Below are 26036 nucleotides of genomic sequence, written 5' to 3' on the forward strand. Positions count from 1 at the left end.
GCCTCCACAAAGTGCCAGGGATGTGGAGGAGAGGATTGGCAAATCGATTCGGCAGGAGTGAAAGGAACAGGGTGGTCGTTATGGGAGACTTTAACTCCCCCAACATAGACTATATGTCAGGAAATGCTATAACTCTGGTACGTCGGATGGATCGGATTTTGTCCAGTGTGAATAGGAGAGTTTCCTGACAAAGTATGTCGAAGGACCGACAAGAAGGGAGGCCACACTGGATCTGGTACTTCGTAATGAACCAGGCCAGGTGTTTGATTTAGTGATAGGTGAGCACGTTGGAGAGAGTGACCATAATTCAGTTATGTTTAGTTTAGTGATGGAAGGGGAAAGATGCATGCCACAGGGGAAAATTTATAGATGGGAGAAGGGAAATTTTAATATGTTAAAGCGAGACTTAGGATGCATAGAATGGGGTAGCAAAATGCAGAGGATGGGGACAGTCGAAACGTGGAGCTGGTTTAAGGAACCGATATTGCGTGTCTATGATAGGTATGTCCCTGTCAGGCAGAGAGGAAGTGGTAAGATAAGGGAACCGTGGTTTACCAAAGAAATTATATCTCTTGATAAGCGGAAAAGGGAAGATTATGTGACGTTGAGACGAGATGGTTCAAATGAGGCGATGAAGAGTTACAGAATAGCTAGGAAGGATTTAAAGAGAGAGCTAAGAAGAGCAAGGAGAGGACATGAGCAGTCTTTAGCAGGCAGAATAAAGGAGAACCCTAAAGCTTTCTACACGTATGTGAGGAATAAAAGGATGAGTAGGGTAGGAATAGGGCCTGTCAAAGACAGAAGTGGGAAGTTGTGTGTGGACCCTGTGAAGATCGAAGGGGTGCTAAACGAATATTTCTCATCTGTTTTCACTCAGGAAAAGGAGAATATTGTAGAGGAGAAGACTGAGATGTGGGATATTAGACTTGAAAGGATTGAGATTAGTGAGGAGGAGGTGTTATCAATTTTAGAAGCAAAGTAGACAAATCCCCTGGGCTGGATGGGATTTATCCGAGGATTCTCTTGGAAGCGAGGGAGGAGATGTTGGAGAGTTTGGCCTTGATCTGAGTCATCATCTACAGGTTTAGTACCAGAGGACAGGAGGATTGCAAATGTTGTGCCCTTATTCAAGAAGGGAAGTAGAGATGATCCAGGTAATTATAGACCAGTGAGTCTTGCATCTGTTATAGGAAAAGTTTGGGAAATTGGGATTATAAGAGGATGTATAATCATCTAGCAAACAACAATTTGATTGGAAATAGTCAACATGGATTCGTCAAGGGTGCGACACCTTACCAAGTGCCTTTTGGAAATCTAAGTACACAACATAGAATAATACAGTGCAGAACAGGCCCTTGGCCCTCGATGTTGCGCCAACCTGTGAACTAATCTAAGCCCATCACACTACACTATCCCATCATCATCCATATGCTTCTCCAAGGACTGTTTAAATGGCTCTAATGTGGCTAAGTTAACTACATTGGCAAGCAGGCATTCCATGCCCTTACTACCCTCTGAGTAAAGAACCTGCCTCTGACACCTGTCTTAAATCTATCACCCCTCAATTTGCATCTATACCCCTTTGTACAAGTAGATGTCATCATCCTAGGAAAAAGACTTTCACTGTCCACCCTTTCTAATTCTCTGCAGAGGTGCAGAGGGATTTGTTCATCTTTGTGTGATATGCAAAATGTTAGTATACAGGTTCGGCGAGGAACTAGCAAGGCTATTAAATTGTTGTTTCTTGGGAGGTAATTGAGTACAGAAGTAGGGACATGAGGTTTGAGCTGTTTAGGGCATTGATTTGAGTTGATTTATTTATTGCTGTGAGTATTTTGTTACAAAATGTACTGAAAAGTGTTACATAGTGTCATCACTCTCCAGCGCCATCTTAAAATAGAAAAATAAGCCAAAACATAGAATATTAGGGCTGAAAAAGAAAGTTCAGTGTTAGTCCTCCTTGTTAAGCGCTCAGCCATGAGTTGTCTTGCCATACCACTGGAATAAGAGTTGCCAGTCTCCAGCACCATCCCATCTCTACCAATGCTACTGCCACCATGAGTCCTCACTGGATCTTGCCAATGCATCCCCCATTGATGCCGCCAGATCCTGCACTGGCCCAATCTCAACTCTGCCACTACTGCCAAGAATCCGCTCTGGGCCTACCTCACTGATACAGCCACTACCATTGCTGCCAAATTTCGTGCTGGACCCAAATGTGCCTCTGTCATCACCTCCATGAGTCTGCGCTGGATGCAGACGCCTTGGGGAACCCAAACTCGCCTCTGCTGCAGCAACCATGAGTCTGACTGGGTCCAGCATGTTAATGCTGAAGCTGCTGGGAATCCAAACTCATTGGTGAGACCAAAACTGGAGAATTGTGGTATTGGTTTCCATATTTATGGAAGAATATAAATGCATTGGAAGTAGTTCAGAAGAGATTTACATGGGTTGCCTTATGAAGAAAGGTTGAACAGTCTAGGCTCTGATCAGCTGAGTTTTAAAGACAAGGAAATGACCAATGTAAGATCCTGAGAGGTCTGCACGTGGAAAGGATTTTTGTAAGAATTTAGAACTAAAGGTCACTGATTACTAATAAGGTGTCGCTAATTTAAATAGTTTAGGAGAAAATATTTTTTTAAGAGAGTTGAAAGTCATAGTTGTACAGCATAGAAACCAACCCTTTGGTTCATCCAATTCATACTGACCATAATCCAAAACTAAACTCGCCCCACCTGCCTGCACTTGGCCCATATCCCTCCAAACATGCCTTGTTTATGTACTTATCTAAATATCTTTTGAACATTATAACTGTCCCCACCTCCACCACTTCCTCTGAAAGTTCACGAAAAGTGCCCCTCATGTCTTTTCTTTAAACCTTCCTCCTTTCATCTTAAAAATATGTCCCCTCCTCTTGAAATTCCCTTGGAAGTCTCTTTCTAAAAATGCCATGGAAACGTAATAATGTTAATTTCAGGTTTCAATCATAATCTTCTTGAATGGCTGAGCAAACACGAGAAGCCAAGTGGCTGTCATGTGCTAATTTGTATGTTTGTAAAATTTCTTAAGATTTATCTGATAACCCTCTAATTTTGGCATTAAATTATGGTGATCTCAATTGTGCCATCTTACATAGGGTTTAATTTCGTTGAAATAATAAAAAGCAGTTCATAGTTTAGAAGGGCATCACAAAAAATAAACTGAACTGCAATAAATTTTGATATATTTGCGACTAAGGTATTAGCCTGAAATTACTTTTAGCATCCATTGCAATACCCTGAAATCTACTGGCTTGGGTATTTCTTTATCCTCTTGCCTGGTGACCCCCAAGAATTAAGTTCACAAAGCAGCTGTGCATTAGCTTAAAATTCTGGAGGTGGGCTTCTTGAGTACTAGTATTCCCAATTTTAAAAAAATGCATCAGAGCTCTGCGTTGACATTGGGTCTGAAAATTTGATGGACGCTGCTTCCTTCAACTGATCTTGTCTCATGGAATTGTTCATAAGAAGCAAGAAATAACTTCATTCTCGTAATAGCATTTATTATGGAAACTGAAGATTTAACAGAAATCCTTAACCTTCAGCAATGAGGAAGCCATTGGCTTTTATTTTTATTTGAGAAAGTGGTAGTGGGTCAGGGTTCTATTTAACAGACTTGAAAGATAACTGTATTAATCCAGGCTTTTCATGACTGCACTTAAAAACTCTTGTTCTGACAGGATGCAAGCTGCTGAGTCATATCCTACCAACGGCTCCACATCCTGATTTGGCTCTGTCTCATGTAGGGATATTGAAACATTGTGCTCAACAGATTGATTACTAGAAATGGTATTCCTATGGGATTATAGATTTTTGTATTACTGATGAAATATTTTTACACAACTGTTTTATTATTATGTAAAACAATTATGCAATGTTTAAAGAAGGTGTTGTGAACAAATTGTAAATCTATGACATGTATCTTCATTTACAATCAATGCCAAAAGCTGTGAGAACTAAAGTCTGGAGAAAATGGAGATGTATTTTGTTGTACGGTTTTTGACCTGAAAACAATGGTATTGTAATTAGCTGGTGCTACTTTCTGTTTAAAGAGCATTGTGTCATATCATGGTATTCCGGACTTCTGATATCAGTTAGTATCACCTCTGCATTACATCCTGGTCTAAGGTATGTTTAAGATATGAGAAAGAAAGCAATAACCTTTTCTCACTTTTCTCAGTGCTTGTTCTTAGAAATGCAATTTCTGCTATTGAGATCCCGAATAGCTTATAAACTTATTATGTGATTAGCTAGGGAACAATTGGTACAATTGCCCCGTGTTTCAGACAGAAACCACAGACGGGTGTTCCCATTGATGGACTTCCTAACTTCCAGCCTAAGTTTACATTTTGGGTTGGATAGAAAGGCCGAATGAGGCAAGGTACTCACGTAAGATACTCCATGATTTGGAGATGCCGGTGTTGGACTGGGGTTTACAAAGATAAAAATCTCACAACACCAGATTATAGTCCAAAAGGTTTAATTGGAAGCACACTAGCTTTTGGAACGTCGCTCCTTCATCAGGTGATAGTGTATGAAGGAGCAACGCTCTGAAAGCTAGTATGCTTCCAATTAAACCTGTTGGACTATAACCTGGTGTTGTGATTTTTAACGAGATACTCCAGCTAGCCCTGTCCTAGCACTAATCCATTCTACCCTGTACTTCCACTATTCTCACCTCCAACTGTCTGCTGTTGTCTTTATTTCTCAGTGAGAACTGACTAACTTATTAAATGTTATTAAACTGGAAAGGTTGCAAAAAAAAATTTACAAGGATGGCTACCGAGGCTGGTAGGCTTGAGTTATAAGGACAGGCTGAATAGACTGGGACCTTTTTCCTTGGAGTATAGAACACTGAGGGCTAGTGTGACAGAATTTTATAAAATCATGAGAGGTGTAGTTAAGGCAAATAGCCTAGGTCTTTTTCCAGGAGAGGGGAATCCAAAAACGAGAGGGCATAAGTTTAAGGTGAGAGGGTAAAGATTTAACACACTGAGGTTGGGGCATATATGGAACAAGCTGCCAGAAGAAGTCGTAGAAGCAGGTACAGTTACAAAATATAAAGCTCATTTGGACATGGATAGGAAAGGCTATGTCTGCCTGTTTATCTGGTACGTGGAACAGTCCATCTTCTGCAGTTACACTGGCACCACCCCCCATCTCTTCCTCCGCTACATCGATGATTGGGATATAGACCAAATGCGCTGCCCCCCACTCCTTCCGCTGCAACTCCAGCCTCACCATCAAACCTGCAGACTGAGGGGAGCTCAGTAGTAGTGTGGCGCACCAACCTCTACACCATTGATGCCAGGCGCCAACTTGCAGACACCTCCTACTACTGCCCTCGTTATCACGACCCCATCTCCCATCACCAAACCATCACCTCCCAGACCATCCACAATCTCATCTCATCTCTGGGAATCTCCCACCCACAGCCTCCAACCTCATTGTCCGTGAAGCCCACACTGCCAGATTCTACCTCCTACCGAAGATTCACAAACCTGACTGCCCTGGTTGACCCATTGTGTAAGCCTACTCCTGTCCCACTGAACTCAGGTCTACCTACCTCGACACCGTCCTGACCCCTTAGTCCAGGAACCCCCCCACCTACATTTGTGACACCACCCACACCCTCCACCTCCTCCAAGATTTTTGTTTCCCCAGCCCTCAGCGCCTCATCTTCACCATGGACAACCAGTCCCTGTACACATCGATCCGCCACGACGAAAGCCTCTGAGCCCTCCGTCTCTTCCTCTCGCACTATCCCAACCAGTACCCTTCCACTGACGCCCTCATCCGCCTGGCTGAACTGGTCCTCACCCTCAACAGCGAAGCTCCTCGGATGCTGCCTGAATTGCTGTGCTCTTCCAGCACTACTGATCCAGCTTCTCCTTCCAATCCTATCACTTCCTCCAAACCAAAGAGGTAGCCATGGGCACCCGCATGGGACCCAGCTATGTCTGCCTGTTTATCTGGTACGTGGAACAGTCCATCTTCTGCAGTTACACTGGCACCACCCCCCATCTCTTCCTCCGCTACATCGATGATTGCATTGATGCCATCTTGTACTCCCACGAGGAGGTTAAACAGTTTATCAACTTTACCAACACCTTCCACCCTGACCTTGCAATCACCTGGACCATCCCAGAGACCTCTCTCTCCTTCCTGGACCTCTCCATCACCTTCTCCAGCGACCGACTAACCACAGACATCTACTGCAAGCCCACCAACTCCCAGAGCTACCTGGACTACACCTCCACCTACCCTGCCTCCTATAAAAATGCCATCCCTTATTCCCAATTCCTCTGCCTCAGCCGCATCTGTACCCAGGATGACCATTCCATCTCAAAGTCCCAGATGGCCTCCTCCTTCCATTTTCACAACTTCCCTTCCCAAGTGGTTGACGATGCCCTCCAGTGCATCTCCTCTACTTCACCCACCACTGCCCTTGAACCCCACCCCTCCCAAAGCAACAAGGACAGAACCCCCCTAGTCTTCACCTTCCACCCCACCAACCACCGCATACATTGCATCATCCTCCGCCACTTCCACCACCTCCAAACAGACTCCACCACCAGATATATTTCCCTCCATACCCATATCAGTATTCCAGAGAGACCATTCCCTCTGCGATTCCCTCGTCCGATCTCCCCCAGTCCACACCCCACTCCGTCAGAAATCTATCTTATCACCATCAATCTCATCTACTGAATTCGTTGCACCCTGTGTGGTTTCTTCTACCATCGGGGATTCAGGACCCCGCCTTGCGGATCGTTTTATGAGAATGCCTCTGGGACACCTGAACCTACCAACCCCACCACCCCGTGGCTGATCATTTAACTCCCCCTTACGCTCCATAAGTAGCTTGTGGACCTCCTCCACTGCCAATGTTGCCTGAAGGAAGAACACCTTATATTCCACCTTGGGACACTGAAACCACACAGGATAAATGTGGATTTCAACAGCTTCCTCACTTCCACTCCCCCCACATTTTCACATTTCCAGCCTCCAACTCGGCACTGCCCTCCAGACCTATCACTTTCTCCCTCACCTTCATCCACCTATTGCTTTCTCAGCTGTCTTCTCCACCCCTCCCCCTCACCCCCAAACCCCAACCCCAACACCCCCCAACCCATTTATCTTTCAGCTCCAGCCCACAAGCCTCATTCCTGAAGAAGGCCATATGCCTGAGACATTGATTCTCCTGCTCCACGGATGCTACCTGACCTGCTGTGCTTTCCCAGCAGCACACTTTCGACTCTGATCTCCAGCATCTGCAGGCTTCACTTTCTGCAAACACCAATTAGATCAGTTTAGGAAACTTGGTTGGCATGGACAAGTCGAAGGGCCTGTTTCCATTCTGTATGACTCAGTGAACAGAAGTTACCATTCATTGGTGACTGAGGAAGTTAAAATTGGTATCAAATTAAAAGAAAAGTATGCAATGTTATGAAGATTATGAAGAAATAGGCCAGAGGTTTGGGAAAATGTTTGAAACCAGTAAAGGATGGCTTCAGAAAGTAAAGGGCAATAAAATAGTTTAAGAATAAACTTGCAAGGAATATTAAAAAAAGACAGTGAGAGCCTCTGAAAGTACATAACAGGAAGGAGAGTGGCTCAAATAGATATCGGTCCTTATAATACATGACTGTGGAATTAGGGAGGAACAAGGCAATGTTTTGGTTGCACTTACGCCTCATGCTGCTGATCTACAGACACCCTGTGTGCTGAGAGGGGTGGATCAGTCAAGGGGCCTTCTTGTGAATGTGTTCCCAGGCCTGACCAAAGTGGCCGTCAACAGGTCTACATAGATGGCTGCAGAGGGGCTCGTCATTTCTGATTGTCTCCCCCTCTTTCATGGTTACAATGTTCTTGGACCTTTATGAAGAGGGAGCTTGTGGTGCTCACGGGAACAATTGTAGCACTTTGAGACTGGTGAACTCTGCGGGTACTGGAGTGTATCATTGGGCTAGAATGACGTCATTTCGCCTTGGTAAGTTTCTGTTTAGTTTTGTAAGTTTCTTTTTGACTTTTTTGTTTACGTTTCATATCGATACTGTACCCCTGCAGGGGCTGCTTCACTATTATTTTGGACTCCCTGAAAGAATCGAGGAAGCTTCATTTGTGTATTTTAACCCTTTTTTTAAACCCCTATCATGGGAGTGTTTATTGGGGACGGGGGGGGGGCAGCAAGTAATCAAGAAGTGTTACCTCCTCTTTCTCAGGAGACCACTTGTTTATGTTTCTTCCTAGGAATGGTTAATCAGCATGTTGGTTTTATTTCCTTTATGGCAGTTTTTCCTTGTCCCTTTCATCTTGGGAAACAGTTTATTCCAGAAAAAGATTATTGCTGATTCTTCCAATTTATTATTAAAGTTCTGCAGCTTATGTTGTCACAAGGAAATTAACTTCTATATTTAAACCCTTGGTGTCTTGGGAGTGTTTGATGGGGATCTTTCATTTCAGTAAAGTTGAGGGATCTTTGCTCCCACTTTACTTTTAGTTTGAGGAGTAGAGGCAGCTTTACTCCATGTGCAACTCTGTGCTGTTCCTGTCCTAAGAGTGTTGGTAGGAGATGGTGTCAAGTAAAATTTACTTTCCATTCACTTTCTGTCAAAAAGATTAGAGTAAGCTTTACTCTTCTTTTTTAACTTGTATTTAACCTCGTGCTGTCCCTACCCTGAGTGTTTTGATGGGGATAGTGTTGAGGGGACTTTACTTCTCATTTAAAAGAATAGGAACAAGGGAAATGACAGAAATTTTGAATAATAACTTGTATTTGTTTTCATGGTAGGAGACACTAAAAGTACCTAATAATTCAATGTTTGTGAGAAGATTTGTAGCTCGGGTGCTCGTTGCTGTGGTTCTGTTCGCCGAGCTGGAAGTTTTTGTTGCAAACGTTTCGTCCCCTGTCTAGGTGACATCCTCAGTGCTTGGGAGCCTCCTGTGAAGCGCTTCTGTGGTGTTTCCTCCGGCATTTATAGTGGCCTGTCCCTACCGCTTCCGGTTGTCAGTTTCAGCTGTCCGCTGTAGTGGCCGGTATATTGGGTCCAGTTTGATATGTTTGTTGATGGAGTTTGTGAATGAATGCCATGCTTCTAGGAATTCCCTGGCTGTTCTTTATTTGGCTTGCCCTATAATGGTAGTGTTGTCCCAGTCGAATTCATGTTGCTTGTCGTCTGCGTGTGTGGCTACTAGGGATAGCTGGTCATGTCGTTTCGTGGCTAGTTGGTGTTCATGGATGCGGATCGTTAGCTGTCTTCCTGTTTGTCCTATATAGTGTTTTGTGCAATATACCGGCCACTACAGCAGACAGCTGAAACTGACAACCGGAAGCGGCAGGGACAGGCCACTATAAATGCTGGAAGAAACACCACAGAAGCGCTTCACAGGAGGCTCCCAAGCACTGAGGATGTCACCTAGACAGGGGACGAAACGTTTGCAACAAAAACTTCCAGCTCGGCGAACAGAACCACAGCAGTACCTAATAATGCCAGTCCCATGAATGACTAAACAAAAGTAGAGAATCGAGGGAGCAAGGAACTTAAACAATTATCATTAGAAGAAAAAATACTAGGAAAACCAATGGAACTAAAGGCTAAAAAGTCATAATATATAAAAAGGAGCAGGTATTGTCCATTTGGCTTCTCAAGTCTGCTCCATCATTCATTAAGATCATGGCTGATCTGATTGTGGCCTTATTTATACTTTCCTACTCTTCCCCCAACGTAACCCTGGACTCCCTTAAATCAAAAATCTACTTTGCGCTTAGAATTATGTAATTATCCAACCTCCACTAGCGATTTAGATATAATTAGGGATTATTTTAAATGATTATCAACTATCTTGAAGTTGGAATAATGGATAAATTCTATTTTGGCAAATGTAACTCGAGAGATGCCACCTGTAGCATTAACTATTTCCCAACTGTATTGTAACCCAATTTACTAGAGATAGAAAGATAAGAAAGCAAGTTGTGAGGACAACAAAATGATTTCAGAAGGATATCGATAAATGAAGTAACTAAATGAAACACAATATATAATAATGACTTAATGGCACAATGGATTGCTGGGATAGTTATGACAACCCTAACTATACTAAGTTTTCCACTCTCTTTATCACTTGTTGGAAAAGTAGCTTTGAAAGCCGTTTAGGTTTGGGCACTGTGACGAGGAGAATTCAGGCCTATATTTTGAATGACCAAGTTTTTAAGGTCTTGGTCATTGGAAAGCTACAACAGAAAGAAGTTGCCTGGTTACAGACCTACGCAAGTAACAGCCTTAGCATGAACTTCAAATCTGCTGTGGGGAGAATAAATGGAGAAAAAGGGGTTGTTTATTGTCACGTAATTTGAAAACCTTGAGACAGGTGGTGGGAAATAAAAGCCTACAAATCATGTGAGTACTTCAAAAACTGTATTGTTTAAAAAGTGAGGAAAAGTTTTGAGAAACAAAAGCAAATCATTCACGTGAGTTTTCAGCAGATTTGTGAAACCACTATTACTTGTCATCAATGTTTGCTCTGTTTGTGATATAAGCTTTACCGGTTTTGAAACATGTTTGTTCAGTAGATTTGCTCTATTAAGGAAATAGCCATTCTGCTACTATATGTAGACTGATTGCAATAATTATGGCAAAATGGGCTTCAAGGTGAGGATTATTCATCAGCAATGTTGCAAGAGATCTGTGAATATTGATAAGTGGGTTGTTGGAGTGCCATGTTAAAACAAGCTTGCTTTCTTTAGGTTAACTACTAGAGGAAAAGGTTTTAACCACCTTTTGAAAAATTGATTAAGATCCAAATCATGCATTATTCCGAATGAAGAACATCTGGTACTTTAATAATACTGTACTTCAACTAGTACTTAACATCACTTAAATTGTAATTATAAGCTAATCAATATAGTTAAAAAAGCTGGGCAGAAAGATGACAATAAAAATTTAAAATATATTAATTCACATGTAACTGTAGCTCTCAGTAATCTCTCTGATCTTTGTATTCTTTCTTTCCCAAACACAGTCTCAGTGACAGTTTCTTCACTGTTAAGGGTGCAGCACTTTTTCTACAACAGGGAAACAGCTCACAGGTCCCACGATGTTACCATCACCACAAATATGCAGGTAAGCAGACTATAACCTGGAGTCTTATGATTTCTGACTTTGTCCACCCCAGTCCGACACTAGCACTTCTACGTGATAGATTTGGGGTAGGAATCCAGAATTGTATCCCACTTTGACCCTATTTCAAGGCTTAAAAATTGTCTTAACGTTTCAGGAAATGGACATGGACAATAGGCCAAGTGGTAAGCAACACATGCACTGCACAAATGCCAGGTGATGAATATCTCCAATAAGAAACAATCTGACCATTCCCCCTTGGCATTCAATGATGTCACCATCACTGAATCCTCCACTAGCAACATCCTGGTGGTTACTATTGACGAGAAACTCGGCTGGACTGGCCATATGAATACAGTGGCTACAAGAACCGGTCAGAGGCTAGGAATACTTAAGTGAGTAATTCATCTCCTGACTCCTCAGAGTATGTCAACCATTCGTAAGCCACAAGTCAGGAGTATAATGGACTACTGTCCATACCTCTGGAAGAATGCAGCTCCAACAATATTTGAGTATAAGTGTTGGGACATCATGTTGAGGTTGTACAGGATGTTGGTGAGGCCACTTTTGGAGTACTGTATATAGTTATGACCACCCTGCTATAGGAAGGATATTAAATTGGAGAGGGTTCAGAAAAGATTTACCAGGATGTTGTCAAGACTGGAAGCTCTGAGTTATAAGGGGAGGTTGGATAGGCTGAAACATTTTTCAGTGGAGTGTAGGAGGTTGAGGGGTGACTTTGTAAAGGTTTATAAGATATTGAGGGGAATAGACTGGGTGATTTCAAAACTAGCGTCATATTCTTAAAGTGAGAGGAAAAAGATTTAGAAAGGTCATGAGGGACAACTTTTTCACACAGAATTAGTTTGTATGTGGAATGAACTGCCCATGGAAATGGCAGGTACAGTTACAATTACAATACTTAAAAGACATTTTGACAGGTACATGAATAGAAAAGGTTTAGAGGGATATGAGACAAATGCAGCAAGTGGGACTAGTTTAATTTGGGAAACTTGGTTGGCATGGACATGTTGGATTGAAAGGTCTGTTTCCATGCTGTAAGAATCTATGACTCGCTATTGGTGGTGCAAGGCATAGTAGCTGCTTGTTTGGTATGACATCTGCAAGCATCCATTCCCTCTGCCAGTGACACTCTGTCGCAGCAGTATGTACTATCTATAAGAAGCACCTATTCCAAAATAGGTGTATTTTGGAATAGGTGATGATGGCCAAAGGCAATGGCTTCAAATTCCTAATATTTAAATTCTGTCTATGAATCAATGTGAGTTACTTTCTGCAGAATGCCTTGCCTGCTCTTTAGCCACAATATTTAAGGCTTCTCCAATTAAGTTTCTGGTAAAATAATCAGTAATCGAAACATTCAAACTTGTATAAAACCAAATGGTAAAGTCATCCCTTTCATCGCATTATTTTGCTTTCTAGTATCTGTTACTGAGAGCCTGCTGCTAATATTTAAAACATTGCCCTGGTTCTTTTGGAGCTGTTGGAATGCTAAAATGGTCATCCTGTTGAGAATGATAGTGAGAGCAATTGGTAATTTACAATTCCAAGTAATGAAAGCAGAATTCTAAGATTTTTAACCAGTTCTGAGTTTCTCATTATATATTTCTATTCACATTTCCTGTGAAACAGAAAATGAGTAATCTTGTACATAATATAGAGTCATAGAGATGTACAGCACGGAAACCCCTAACCCATATCCCTCCAGACCTTTCCTATTCATATCCTATTCATATACCCATCCAAATGCCTTTTAAATGTTGAATTGTACCACCGTCCATCACTTCCTCTGGCAGCTCATTCCATACACGTACCACCCTCTGTGTGAAAAAGTTGCCCCTTAGGTCTCTTTTATATCTTTCCCCTCTCACCCTAAACCTATGCCCTCTAGTTCTGGACTCCCCGACTCATGGAAAAATACTTTGTCTATTTATCCTATCCATGCCCCTTCCTGATCATCTGAGCATGACTAAATGTCAAATTTTAATTTGATGACATGAATTATAATAAAAGTTTGATATTTTCCTTTTCACATGAGCAAAGTGATTGAAAAGAGAGTAATGTGTATCTGTAAGTCTTAAGAACATCATGTTGTTATTTTAAAATAAATCTTTTGTTTGAGGAAAGTCTTTTGAAAAATGGAGATAAAATTGAGTTAATGTAGCAGAAAGATAAACATGACATCACTTATGCTAATTGCTGTTTACAGGGAATTGACATTTGAGTCAAGACTGATGCTTTGCAATGTTTATTCATGCAGTGTAATGGAAGTTATTGGTTATGCAATTATCTCCTCCTTCCTGGGTACAAATGTATTGTAGACAGTTATAAACGAGACCAGCCTGACTGATGAGACAAAAGTGGAATCTGGGAAGGAGGAAGGAGAGCAAAATTTCTTCCAAGTACTTACACAAATTTTTAGAGAATTGTAGGTGCATGCATTATCTATATATAATGTACATTCATAACTATTGTTCCAAGGTTATTCTTAAAGCTATTTATTCTTGAATAATATGTGTTGATTAGGAGAAACTGAGGACTGCAGATGCTAGAGATCAGAGTCAAAAAGTGTGGCGATGGAAAAGCACAGCCAGTCAGGCAGCATCCTTGGATGCTTTTCCAGCTCCACACTTTTTGACTCTAATCTGTGTTGATATCAATTAAAAGAATCCATCTCCGAATGCAATTGTTCATTTCCACTCCCTCAATAGAATGTAGTTAAAAACACTATTGTCTCAAAATTCCAAGTTCAAATTCTTAACATATGCCAATCGCAATATTATCAACATTTGATGAGATTACTTTTCACCTGGGTGGCTTTTGACCAGTAATGGGGAAAAGTCAGTTACATTTTATGCTTGTGTTCAATAAAATGATTTCTGATTTAAAAGAAATAAAAATCTTTGTGAGTTTTACATAAGATTTTTTTTACTGACTTACTGCAGGAGATCTCCAACTCCATCTTCAAGTGATGATTAATCACCTCCGCCCTGAAGACAGGATAAAGTTGGTAAGGGATAAAGAGATATTGCCCTAACATTTCCTTTGGTCAGTTGGGTGACTGGTGTGTGGAAACATACTTAAAGGTATTCAATCCTAGCTATTGAAATCAATGCTAGTACTATGCAAGAGTGTCATAAATAGGGGAAAGGGTAAGCCATTTGACCCCTCAAGTCTGGCCTGCCATTCTATAAAACCATGACTGATCTGTCCCAGGACTCAACTCTTCTTTCATGGCAACTCCTCACAGCCCTCAACTTCCTGATAGTTCAAATATTTACCTACCTCCTCTTTAAATACTTTCAGCGATCTAGCCTTGACAAACTTCTGGGATACAGAATTCCAGACATTAATTTCCTTCTGGTAAAAACAAGTTTCATTTTATATCGGTATCTTCTGTACCCTTTAGGAATCTGTCTTTGCTGTAGAGGTAAGTATCTCTTCCCCTAATTGTGCTGTCCTCCCATTTGAATGACATGCTAAGCCTCTCTCATCCTCCCTGTAGACTGTGCTCTCATCTGCACGGAAGCAAGAACCTTGTATGTATTGGCTGCGGCTCTTTCAATGCCAGTTTCACTACGGCAAAGATGGAGTGATGATATCAGGTCACCTAAGTGTACTTTTCATAGTTGTTGCATTACTATATTTGGATTAAACTAGCTACATTATCTTCACTTGCTGATTAATACAATTTACAGACAAAGCTTCTTAATTCATTGCCATGCTAAGAGCAGTGAGTAAACAAAGCTAGCTGACAATAGAATCAAAGCTGTATTAATCAGAAAGCCATGATCTCTTGCTGAAACTCTTTGGAACTGGTTTATTCCCACAGGCAGTGCGCCTTGAAAGCATGTCTGCTCATCGAGTCCGATACATGGTAGTTGTGTATACGAATGGCAATCAGGATACAGAGGAGAATGTCCTTCTAGGAATTGACTTTGCAAGCAAAGAAAGGTATGTAGTGCATTATGTGTTGATGTAGAAGGGAAGGAAGGAGATGGAGGAGTCGAAAGTTGAGTTCTGAGTGCCTTTTGCATTTATAAAACACATTTTGTACTTAAAAAAAGTTTGATATTTTAGTTAGATTATACCAAGGATGAGAAATACAAGTTCTGAGGTAAATAGGTTGCTGGGACTATTTTCCTCGAAACAGAATGAGTAGGGAAAATATATTTTATTTCGACTAGAGATTCTCTGATTTCGGCTCATAATTTGCAACTGTCCTTGAGAGGGAGATACAGGTAAAAATTATTCATGAGGTATTGTTGGAGAGTTGGAGGCTATTGCACTTTTTAAGGGAGAATGGATGAGTATTCAAAGCAGAGTAACTTGCCAAACCACAACACCATGCAGAATAATTTGCTCCAACTAAGCTAAACAAAGCATCAGGATAGACACCTTGGACCTCCTGTTAGACAAATAAGATTAGTTTGTAAGGTAATTGTGAACCTTTATCCTGAACTATTTCTGTCAACATTTTTGATGCAAATATTCATAAGACCAATACATGATTTTTTTACTAAATTAACCATCAGATTTTAACAGTGACGTTATATTCTTTCAGTAATACATGTACCATAGGATTGACCCTTCCTCTCTGGAGTGATACAAAGATTCATTTGGATGGAGATGGGTAAGGAACTCGATTCCTTCTGCTTTGTTAACCAAGAAAAAACTAGGAAAGGCTGAAATTTAATAGTTTCATGCTCTAGTACCTTATTGTCTTTTTTGCATTTAAATGCAAGGAATTTGTTAATGTTTAACTAACTAGTTTTAACTAACAATGCAAATTATACAGGATCTCTTGCAGTTTTTAAAGAGATTTAAGGGTACTGATAAAACTTGTTTTCCGACACTGAAACCTCCAGTTTCTTTTAATTGTAATGCTTTATTGAAATTTGGCATAGAAGCTGTGAATTGCTGCAATCATCTAACTTTGCAAAAGCTATTCAAACTTTTCAATCCATTCAAAAATATGGTCTGCTGAACATTTTTAAAGTCCTTGTTAGAAGGATCCTTCTTAGTCTCAAGCCTTTGACTAGATATTTTTGATTGATATTTTGTAAAGTTAATTGTTCCGTTATAGCATGTACTTCTGTCATACATAATTTGGAATGTTGTCAATAGAGATTGTAATATAAACTGCATTTTAAGTAAACTGCTCAATGTCTCGAGAAACGATTTGCTGATTTGAAAAAAAACACATTGCTGAAATGGCCAAATCAATACTATGAAAATCTTAGTAAGACTTCATAAAATAATTTCTGGTTGAAGTGTAGGAGCAAAAATGTTGGGTTAGAGCATTATGTTTGCACGCTGTGATTGATTGAATTCAGGGCTGTTAAATTACAATAGCATGTCCTGCATGCAACATAGACTTCCCTTTCAGTATTTGATCTACATTGTAGACATGTCCCTAAGCATTTTAACAAGTAGTTTGATATTCTAACCTTCATACTGTTTCCAAAACTGCTTCCATGTCTATAAACTTCACCAAAGGAAGCTTGTACGTGAAATAGATAATCAAAATTCAATCTTTAGAAGAATCCAGAGATAGTGATGTGCTTGTAGAAGTAAAGCATAAGGGAAGAAGTATTGGATGAATTATATGTTGGGCCTCCACGAAGTGCAGCAAAATATACATAGGTGCTTAAAGCACATTTGCTTTTAATGCTTATTTACACATACCTTTCAACAAAGCAGAAATTCATTTCTGAATTGAGTGCCCTGTTTGAAGACATTATCTGTCTTTCTCTTTCAGATCCATTGTGTAATTCCCATTTTATTTAAATTTTGAAATAGAAGCTAGGGTCTAAGCTTTTTTGGTGCCATTCCACTAGTAGTATGGTGAATGTGGGAATGCCCTCTGCCATTTCATCATCTAATCTCCAGTTCCTTTCCATAGGGTCTGTCTGAGTCATATAATCTTGGATTATAGAGATCGATAGCACAGAAAAAGGCCCTTTGGCCTATTGCGTCTGCACCAGTCAGAAACCAGCATCCAGCTATTCTAATCTTTTTTCAGCACTTTGCCCACAGCATTGTATGCATTAGCACTGCAAGTGCACATCTTGCAGCATACTATCTGTCTAACCACAAATGACATCCAAATAAGGTTTTCTCAATACTTCCTCATACATATTGGTTGCTGGGTAGATTTGCTGACTGTCTTCAGTGTTCAGCATTCTATGGAAGAAGTAGATGGAAGGCAAATATAGCATCTTTTTGAAATAAGATGTAAGTGCTTCAAGAATTGGTTTGCGTGTGCTTTCCAAGAGAAATCAGAATGTTATGGTTAAAAGAAATGCTTCTTTTCAGACAGAACAGATACCGCCTGTTTTCTAACAGGTTTCCCAGGCCTGCTTCATCACATCTCCACTTTCTCCAGGTGGGACTGTTTCCCCATTTCAGTTGGTTATCCACCTCCTTTTAATGTGATAACTTTGAGACAATCAGTAAGGATCACCAGGGTCATTTATTCCAAATGCATCTTCACCTGAAAAGTGTGCCAACCAAGGATCACTAGGGTCTATGAACTAAAGCAATATAAAGTGCCTCTGTCATTTGTGACAATATATCTAGTCTTTATTTGGTCTTCTTCAGTGACTTGCAGTACTAATTGGCACTGATCCACATTCCTTGTTAATGAAACTGGTGATTATCTGTTACATTTCAATTTTTGATATTAAAAAATTAGATAATCCTTGAGTTTAACATCATCTTCTGAATTCAAAGGGGATGGTAAATTTTTGAGGATCTACTGCAAGATAAATCACATATCCATCTGTACTGTTTCCATATATTCTTGAAAGCTGCTATCTTGTTTGACGCAGAGCAAATATTATAAAACTGTTGGTTAACAGGCATGCTCATCAAATGGTACCCTTGGTTAATCAATTTAAGCCCTCTACATGCCTTCTCAGAACTGCTGGAAAAGGAGATTTTTCTCTAAATCTACAAATAACACTTACAATGGTGAATTCTTTTAGAAATACGTTTGTTCACAATATTGAAATCTGAAATTACATTTTTAAGAACATTGCTGAAAAAAATGACATGATTTGTTGAAGCTATGATAGAGATCGTCCTTGTCGGTCACTGCGTTCACATATGTGTGAGCTGTCCACCACAGACAAAATGATGTTCCCTTAAGGCTGGAACTTAGCTATGACTGGTTGTGCACAACATTTAACAGACCATATAGTTAAGCAGATTTTCTACATACCCAGTGAAGAATTCCTTCACATTTGTGAAGGCTTTCAAGGCCAAACAAGACATAGGTTGATAGCAATGCAGCATCTATGTGCTCATTTTACTTTGTTAGCCTGTTCACCAAGTATTACTCAAGAAAGCTAAAGACATCTGCAGCACTGAAATAGTGATGACAGACCAGCATTGTGTGAATCAGTATTCGTTGTACTTCAAAAAACAATCTGCAACTCACAATGTTGAGTTCAATAAAAATATCCTGTGTGCATTAATAAATGGTATTGACTTGCAGTCTCTGCTAGGCCCATCTCTCGCAAATATCTTTGTTGGATTCCTTGAGAAATGTATTTTCTGAAGCGTAGATGATACCTTTGCTGTATCTGAATCTGGCTGCTTGTGAGAATTTTCTTGTACATTTTTAGTTGACTCCCTATCCTTGATATCCTAGTTGAGAAATTAGTAGGGATTCCCTACTACTATCTGTCACAAACATATCTTTGTTCATTGTACATATTGGGATTTCTATAGTGCCACCCGTTATAAAATTGGCCTTATTAGCAGGCTCATAAATAGGCCTGAACTATTTGTTCACAGTGCAAGTTTGATATAGAGCACATCAAAACAGTTGTGCAAGAATATGTATACCCTGATCAAATAATTTCTCATTGTACATCATGAAAGGGCCTCAGACTATCACTTTAGGTCCTGAAAAGAGTCCAGAAAGATGCATTATCTCAAAGGTTTGAGCAGTGGGTGAAGCTAGCTGTTTAATACTGCTAATATGCAGTAGCAACAGGAGATGTGTCGCCACAAACCAGATGCTGCTGTCAAACCAAAAAAGCATTCTACCTACCACCCAAATGAGTCATGTGGTGTATGATTTTCAGTGCTAGTGTGAAGCTAGGTATGTGGGCAGTCATAACAAAGTACTGTCAACCCTTCAAATGACCTGTCTCCCTTTTGAATGTTCGCAACAGGCAAGGTACTGATCTTACCCAATCAGCCCACACTTAAGAAAAATTGACAGCACAGGTTCTAACATTCGGTGTGATTCTATGGATTGGACAGCATTTTCTAAAATAATACTTTATGTGCACAGAATTGTGCTGATAGCCAATTCAGGATTGTCAATCATGCTCACAGTTAGGAGTGCTTGTGTATGCTGGAAGCTACTATGTTAATGCATAGGACCCTCTTCTTTGCAGACAAAAAGGGTATGTACCTTACACCCACTGTTTCAGCTCAACAAACAAGGTGACAGCCATTCCCTGGGCAAAGCATTGCCCTGAGAAATTAGCCAAACAGTCACCTACCTAATTTAAAAGTTAAAAGTACTTGGTTGTTAAATGTTAGTCATCATTAACTGGTGCATTCTCCATGGCGATGCCTAAACATTGAGTTCATTTGCTGATGAAATCAGCACTCTCCTCTCCTTGAATATGTATGTTGTTTTCCAATTAGATTTGTATGTGTTCCTGAGTTTAAGATGCAAAGCTTCAATAAAATGCCTTTTGTAAACTATACTGATGTTTTGTACCTCTGAACAATCATCTTATACTTTTAAGAATACTGTCCTTCTGGTGTTTTAAGTAATTTTGTATTGTTATAGTGTTATATAGCTATTCTGTTTTGCTTCAGTGGATTCAGTGTGAGTACAGTGGATCGTATTCATATCTTCAAGCCAGTTTCTGTACAAGCCATGTGGTAAGTAATATATTTCGTTTCATAGTGCTGTCTTACTCATTGATAAAATTTGAACTTTGGTTTATTTTTCAATGTATGGAGTTTGTTAAAAATATCCATTTTGATGTCGCAGTAATTATTAGTTTGGTAAATGGAATAGAAACTCATGTTGCCATGTACTGATATTATTTGGAGGTTACGAAAAATGATACTGGGAAATATATTATTCAAGTGGCCAAATCTATTAAGTAACTTGCTAATGTGGTAACTGGATGCTGGATCAAACTGACTTCTAAAAACTAGCATGGACTTTGGGTAGGAGGATGAGAAGATGAGATGAACCAAAAACTAGTAAGAAATTCTCTTTATATAGTGAGCCTAATATAGAACAATGTCTAAGCAATTTTCATGAGATAAGAAGCCATCATGCTGCAGAAAGGACACATTGAGGGGAACAAAATTCATCGTTCAGCAATGGGTTTTTAAGAACCTTTTGAATAATTGGAAGAAGTAGCTGGTGAAAGTGCCTGTATACTTGAACTGAAAATTGCAGCACTGTTAACTGACAGATAATTGTCTGGAATGAAGATAGGTACTGAGAATACTTTAGCTGCGTAAATGGAAGATGAGACATAATTGAAGATTATTAAAATAAAGAAGTGAAATTTGGAAGGAGTTTGAATTAGAAGATGTGGAGTTTAGTAGTTATGGGTGAACGAAACATGTGAAAGCAGACTCAGCCTGTGAATTGTCAAAATATTTCTCATTACGGTACAATATATACTGATACCATAAACATGTCGATCTTTGCAGATTCTTTGCAGCTTAATATTTAAATTAGATTACAACGCCCTATCGTTCTGGTTTATACTAGGTCAGATAGTAGTGTACACTCTTATATCATTTGTGGGCGTCACGGTGGCCCAGTGGTTAGCACTGCTGCCTCACAGCGCTAGAGACCCGGGTTCAATTCCCGCCTCAGGCACATTCTCCCCGTGTCTGCGTGGGTTTCCTCCGGGTGCTCCGGTTTTCTCCCACAGTCCAAAGATGTGCAGGTCAGGTGAATTGGCCATACTAAATTGCCCATAGTGTTAGGTAAGGGATAAATGTAGGGGTATGGGTGGGTTGCACTTCGGCGGGTCGGTGTGGACTTGTTGGGCCGAAGGGCCTGTTTCCACACTGTAATGTAATCTAATCTAAAGATTAGAGTTTCTCTCGAACTATGTTGAGTAGAGAACTCATAGGTCAGTAACCAGGAGGGTGCACACCCTGGAAAGTCAAGCTACATCTGGTTTGGAACAGTTGAATTGCTTAGCTACATCCAAATCCGAACCAATCAAAATGTCTGATTAAATGGTCACCTGGTTCTAATGGAGGTTAATACTGGCATGGGCTGTTTCACTGATCACGGAACCAGACTTGAACAAAAACTCGTGCTGGACTCCATCCATAAAGTTTGCCCAAGACCTCAGCTAAACCGAGAACCTATACTGGGGAACCTTCAGACATTAAAGGTATAACTTCAATTCTAGTCTCTTATAGAAGTACCACTGTAGTAAAAGGCTTGAGCCTAATCTTGATGGATGAGAAATTGGTTGAGAAAGATTCACTTAGATTGGCTCAACATTTTTCAGTTAGAAAATGGCTGTCTCAGTGAAGTCCTAATTAAATACCTGAATGTTTTTTAATGAGGTCTAGGGTCTATCAAAGGGGCCAAGGCCACCTTTCATGTTGACCAGGAAGCAGCAAGGCCTGCCGAGTACTATTTGCCTATGGGCAAAAGGAGAGGCAGAAATCAGGAGGCTAGAAAGCAAAGGAATCATCAACACAATCCAGTTTGCGGAATGGGCAGCACCAGTTGAAGCGATTTGTGAAGCCCAACAGGTCAGTTCAACTTTGTGGGAATTTTAAATAAATGGTAAACCGCTTTTCATAGTTGGATAAATACACCATCCCTTGCATAAAGGATTTTTACACAAAGCTGGCAGGGAGGACTGTCCTTCACAAAGCTGGACATGAGCCATGCATGCTTGACTTGTGGTTATATGAGGTTTCCCAGAAGTGTGCTACAATTAATACCCATAACGGCTTGTACCAATGTATGAGACTGTCATTTGAGATTTCGTCAGCCTATGCAATTTCTCAGCAGATGATGGAGAACATTTTACAAGGTCTATCCCAGGTCGCCATTTGTCCAGATGATGTGCTAAGAACAGGGAAAATCAATAAGGAGGATTTAGAGAATATGGACATAGATTTTTCTCCTAGACAGGCATACGCCTTGAAAGGGAAAAATATTGTGTTCCTGGAAACCCAATGATCTACTTAGGCTATAGAGTCAACGATACTGGGTTACACTTGGTGGAAGATAAAATGAGGGTGATCAAAGACCTGGCTCCCACGTCTGTTCTGGAGCTTAGGTTTTCCCTTGGGTCGGTGAATTATTACAGAAGTCCATACATCATGTGGCCTACAACCCGGCACCTTTGCATCAACTCTTAAAAAAGGATCAGCTTTGGAAACATTTGCATAGCCAAGCAATAGCTTTCAGGGAAGTGAAGAAATCGCTATTAACCTCTAAGGTGTTGGCACACTATGATCCCAAGTGAAGTCTGGTATTGACAAACAGTGCCTCCCCATATGGCATCGGGGTAGTATTTGCTCATAGATGGCTCAATGAAGAGGAATGCCCAATTGTAAATGCATCCAAGACTTCGGCTAATGCAGAGCATAAATACGCCCAGATAGAAAAGGAAGTTTTGGCAGTTGTATTTGGTGTCAGAATAATGGACCACAAACTCCTGTTAGGTCTACTTAAAGAGGACAAGGCAGTGCTGCCCATAGCATCAGGCCAAGTTCAGTGTTGGGCTCTAATCTTAAATGCAAGTTGGAACACCATCCAGGAGGCCAAGTAGCAAATGCAGAGCTGTCTCTGGTAGATACACTATCGGTGGTATCACCACTGGAAGAGTCCATAATGATCTTAAATTTTCTGGATACACTTCCAGTCACAACTCACAATATCAGACTTTGGAAGTAGAAAAATTTGGTCCTGGCAAGTCTAAAATCACAGGTGGTAATGGGGCAATCCAAAGGGCCGTCACGACCCAAATTTAAACTTTATTTGGACCCGGAGAGACCAGATCACAGTAGAGGACAGCATATTATTATGGGGAGCGACAATGGTTGTCCCTAGCAAAGGTCACCGCCTTTGCTAGCTGGCTGAACTCTTCAAGGGTTATTCAGAGGTTTCCAAACTGAAGATGTTGGCAAGAAGTTATGTCTGATGGCCAGGATTGGATACTGACATAGTCACACTTGTGGGGCAGTGTCCAGCGTGCCAACAAGGACAACATTAATGCTAGCAGCTCCCTCGCATTCATGGGAATGGCTGGGTAAACCCTGGATTCAGTTATATGTCGACTGTTCAGGTCCTTTCAAAGGCTTAATGCTGTTTGTCAATGTAGACGCCAACTCAAAGTGGCTGGATGTGCTTGGAGTTCATTCATAAAACATGGGGTTGATGATAGGAAAACTGGATGCATCTTTTGCAATGCATGGACTCCTGGAAGTGTTGGTCACAGGTAACGGGCCATTGTTTACTAGCAGGGAATTTGAGTATTTCCTCAATTCGACATAGAAGGACAGCTCTATACCATGCATCATTCAATAGTCTAACACAGCAGTACAAACTTTGAAGGCAGTCTTAAAGAAACAGCCTTACAGCATCACCAGATATTACACTGTCTGGGTTCCTAACTTATTATAGCACCATCCCTCTTGCAACTATTGAGACAGCTCCAGCGGAGTTGTTAATGCGAACACTTCACACCAGGTTAAATCTGATCTTCCAAGACCAGGGTGGAGGGTGAAACAGCATCAGAACCGCGAATGCCAACAAGACTCGACTCAGCGAGAGAGACAGTTTACTTCAGGGGACAAATTTTGGTAGAGGGACTACAAGAATGGACCTGCATGATTGCTGCAAAGTTGGGTCTGGTGACATATAAAGATCGGGTAGGTGAAACAATCCTGAACAAGCATGTTGACCATATGAAAGCTGCAAACTCACATATGGTGTGGGAGCAAAACGTGTTTGGTGCATTTCTAACCATTCCGGAACCTGTGAGTTCTCCCTCTCCATCAAGCATTGAATATCCCTCTGAATCTGAGATGGACACATCAGATTCCACTGCCTTGATGCCTTTGCCATCTGAAGAAGAGAATGAATTTCTTCTGAAATGTTCTAGGTGCAAAAGCCGAGCTTCCGTGCATTACATGCCACCCGTATCAGAGGCAAAGTTACTAAAATGCCCCAAGAGGAGTCACAAAAAAAAAAGAACCAGCCTATGTCCTTGGACTCTGAAGGGGAGGCCTGCAGTGGTCATGATGTGGTCAGCCATGTAGACATCATACAATATGAGTTCCCTGATTGCCCCAATCAGGGACCACTGGCTGACTGATACGAACAGGAGTGTCAGGAGGGAGGGCAGGTCTGAAGACCTCCTCATGGGTCTGCTCCTGGGCCTGGCCAAACTGGCCATCAACAGGTCCAGGCAGCGGGCCGTGGAGGGGGTCGTTAGGGCCGACTGCCTGCCCCTCTTCCGCGGTTACGTTAGAGCCCGGGTGTCCTTGGAGAAGGAGCACGCGGTGTCGACCAACACCCTGGAGTTGTTCAGGGAGAGGTGGGCGCCGCAGGGAGTGGAGTGCATCATTTCTCCCTCCAATTCTATTTTGATTTAGTCCCTACCCTTCCCTTCACTGTTTTGATCACACAGCACTGTCCCTTGATGTGAAGGGCAGTGTTTGTCACTGGCCACCCGGGTGTTTTCCTATCTTCCTGATGGTGGAATTTGAATAAAGATTCGTGCACTTTGTGTCTTTCACCGTGTCTCCCACCTGCACATACACACCATGGGTGCTGGGGATAAAATAAGCACTACCGCACTTAGGTGGTAGTGTGGGGGTTAATAAAAAAAAAGAAAAAAAAATATAAAAAAGAAAAAAAAAGAAAAATAAAAAAAAAACTACCAGGAGTGTCAGGCATCCTATTCACTGTGACAGCTGGCTGTGAGGGAGCTGGATCAGTGTCAAGGACTCTCCATGTGTAAATATAGGATGACTTGGCAATGGAACACTGGCCTCTGTGAAGTTCTTTCACTGTTATTGAATTAATAGGCTGGAATGATAGAGAGGCAATGACCTAGTGATATTATCACCAGACTATTAATCTAGAAACTCAACTAATGTTCTGGGGTCCTGGGTTGATCCCACCAAGGCAGGTGGTGCAGTTTGAATTTGCTAAAAATCTGCAATTAAGGATTTACTGATGACCATTAAACCATCATTGATTGTCAGAAAACCCAATCTGATTCACTTCTGTTCGAGGGAAGAAAATAAACCATTCTCACCCGGTCAGGCTTACATGTGACTCCAGACCCATAGCAATGTTGTTGACTCTTAACTGCCCTCCACAATGGCCTAGCAAGTCTTTCAGTTGCACTAAATGCTGCTAAGTCTGAAAGAAATGAAACCAGACGGATCACCTGGCATCAACCGATGCACTGGAAAAGACAAAGACAGAAGCAGCCCTATTGACCCTTTGAAGTCCTCCTTTCTAATATGTGGGAGCTAGTGCCTAAATAGGGAGAGCTGTCTCAAAGACTAGTCCAAGTAACTGCCTGAGATGGTCATACTAACTGGGACATTGCCTGTGAGGTATGATTCAAACACTGCTTCACCATCCCTGGATATCTCCTGTTGCACTGGCTGGACAGACCCAGCAGAACTGGCGGCACAATGGTATACAGTTGAGAAGAAGTTGCCCTGGGGGTTTGTAGCATTTGACTCGAGGCCCCATGAAGACTCTGGTTTCAGGTAAAACATGGGCAAGGAAACCTCCTGCTGATTACCACATACCATCTTCCCTTGACTGATGAATAGATACTCCTCCATGTTGAACAAC

General features: G+C 41.1%; 1 protein-coding gene across 6 annotated transcripts in view; it reads left to right on the forward strand.

The window, feature by feature from the left end:
- The window catches only part of LOC122562571 (protein phosphatase Slingshot homolog 1-like), a 118571-nt gene that overhangs the window by 41369 nt on the left and 51166 nt on the right, over positions 1-26036 (forward strand). For 3 of the 6 annotated variants that reach the window (XM_087999950.1, XM_043715522.2, XM_043715524.2), the window contains exons 3-7: positions 11061-11161; positions 14125-14189; positions 15012-15133; positions 15744-15812; positions 20027-20092. In XM_087999950.1, the coding sequence (XP_087856076.1) occupies positions 11061-11161; positions 14125-14189; positions 15012-15133; positions 15744-15812; positions 20027-20092 (423 nt within the window). The other 3 variants (XM_087999949.1, XM_043715523.2, XM_043715526.2) reach the window with 3 other exon arrangements.

This window comes from Chiloscyllium plagiosum, unplaced genomic scaffold, assembly GCF_037043375.1.
Source record: "Chiloscyllium plagiosum isolate Xiang-an unplaced genomic scaffold, Cpla_swu_hap1 HiC_scaffold_24, whole genome shotgun sequence".
Classification (NCBI taxonomy): domain Eukaryota; kingdom Metazoa; phylum Chordata; class Chondrichthyes; order Orectolobiformes; family Hemiscylliidae; genus Chiloscyllium; species Chiloscyllium plagiosum.